General features: G+C 41.9%; 1 protein-coding gene and 1 long non-coding RNA gene across 4 annotated transcripts in view; one reads left to right on the plus strand and one right to left on the minus strand.

The window, feature by feature from the left end:
• The window catches only part of chd5 (chromodomain helicase DNA binding protein 5), a 60841-nt gene that overhangs the window by 27173 nt on the left and 32476 nt on the right, over positions 1-1192 (plus strand). For all 3 annotated transcript variants that reach the window (XM_032513641.1, XM_032513639.1, XM_032513640.1), the window contains exon 9: positions 750-971. In XM_032513641.1, coding sequence (XP_032369532.1) covers positions 750-971 — 222 coding nt within the window. The remainder of the gene's footprint in view (positions 1-749; positions 972-1192) is intronic.
• LOC116687935 (uncharacterized) overlaps positions 1-1192 on the minus strand; it is a 21701-nt gene that overhangs the window by 11436 nt on the left and 9073 nt on the right. The window lies entirely within an intron of this gene.

Here is a 1192-nt window from a genome sequence, read left to right on the forward strand (position 1 = left end):
CTCTTGACCTCAACATAATTGAAAATCTGAGGATAGACCTTTTAAAAGAGCAGTGCGTGACAGACAGGAAAAAACAAGAATTGAAAGACGCTTGGCTGGCTACAATAAGCGTTTCCAAGCTGGGGGGGGGTATTAACTCTGCAGGGTGCCCAAACTTTTGCAGACGCCATTTTTTTGTTTTCTGTTATTTTGAAAGTGTAAATGATGGAAATGAAATCTGTAACATATTATACAAATGTCTAATCTATTATTCGATGCCTTTTGGAGATTTTTCCATCTTTTCTTGGCTTCTTTATGCACATTAATACAATTCTTTACCTGGGGTGCCCACACTTTCGAACCCTCTCCACAGCTCTGTGTAGTGAGGTCTTGGCTACACCACACAAACATGCTGGGATAGGAGAAAAAAAAACGCTCTCGCAAAGAACCTTTTTTGTTTTGGTGGTACATTTGCAACCGCAAAAGAAAATGCAATACAATATTTAAGGAAGTTTACGCAATACAATAACGTGTGCTATTACTATTAATTAGTTGGGTACACGCTTAGATGTAAATTGCTCTTACCAGTGTATCGCCATGTGTACTTCGTCGATAGCAATCCCATAAAATCAAACCCATCAAAGCGTTATATATCATATATCTTAATGTGTCCTTGTAGTAATAATGTCATCTTTATTTTACAAATGACACGGTGATTGGATTTAATTGAGCCGTACAAGCTACAACCTTCACCCCCGTGTGTCCCTCAGGAGAAAGAGGGCATCCAGTGGGAGGCCAAAGACGATGAGGAGGAGGAGGAGGAGGAGCCGGCATGCGAGGAAGAGGATGACCACATGGAGTTTTGCCGAGTGTGTAAAGATGGAGGAGAGCTGCTGTGTTGTGACACCTGCCCATCTTCCTACCACATCCACTGCCTGAACCCCCCTCTCCCCGAGATCCCCAACGGGGAGTGGTTGTGTCCACGCTGCATGGTGAGCTCCCGCTTCGCTTCAAATACTCTTTAATGCTGCTGAATGAAGTTTGCAAAGTTTTCAGTATTATAGTATTATAGTACAGTATACATGTTGAAATGCTCGCCATCACTATACTAACATTTTTTCCTAAGTAGTACTTTCCTATGTAAAATTTACCTATGGGTGATTTTAGAGCAACATCATCCATCGTGTGTGTGTGTGTGTGTGTGTGTGTGTGT

This window comes from Etheostoma spectabile, chromosome 4 (genome assembly GCF_008692095.1).
Source record: "Etheostoma spectabile isolate EspeVRDwgs_2016 chromosome 4, UIUC_Espe_1.0, whole genome shotgun sequence".
Lineage (NCBI taxonomy): Eukaryota > Metazoa > Chordata > Actinopteri > Perciformes > Percidae > Etheostoma > Etheostoma spectabile.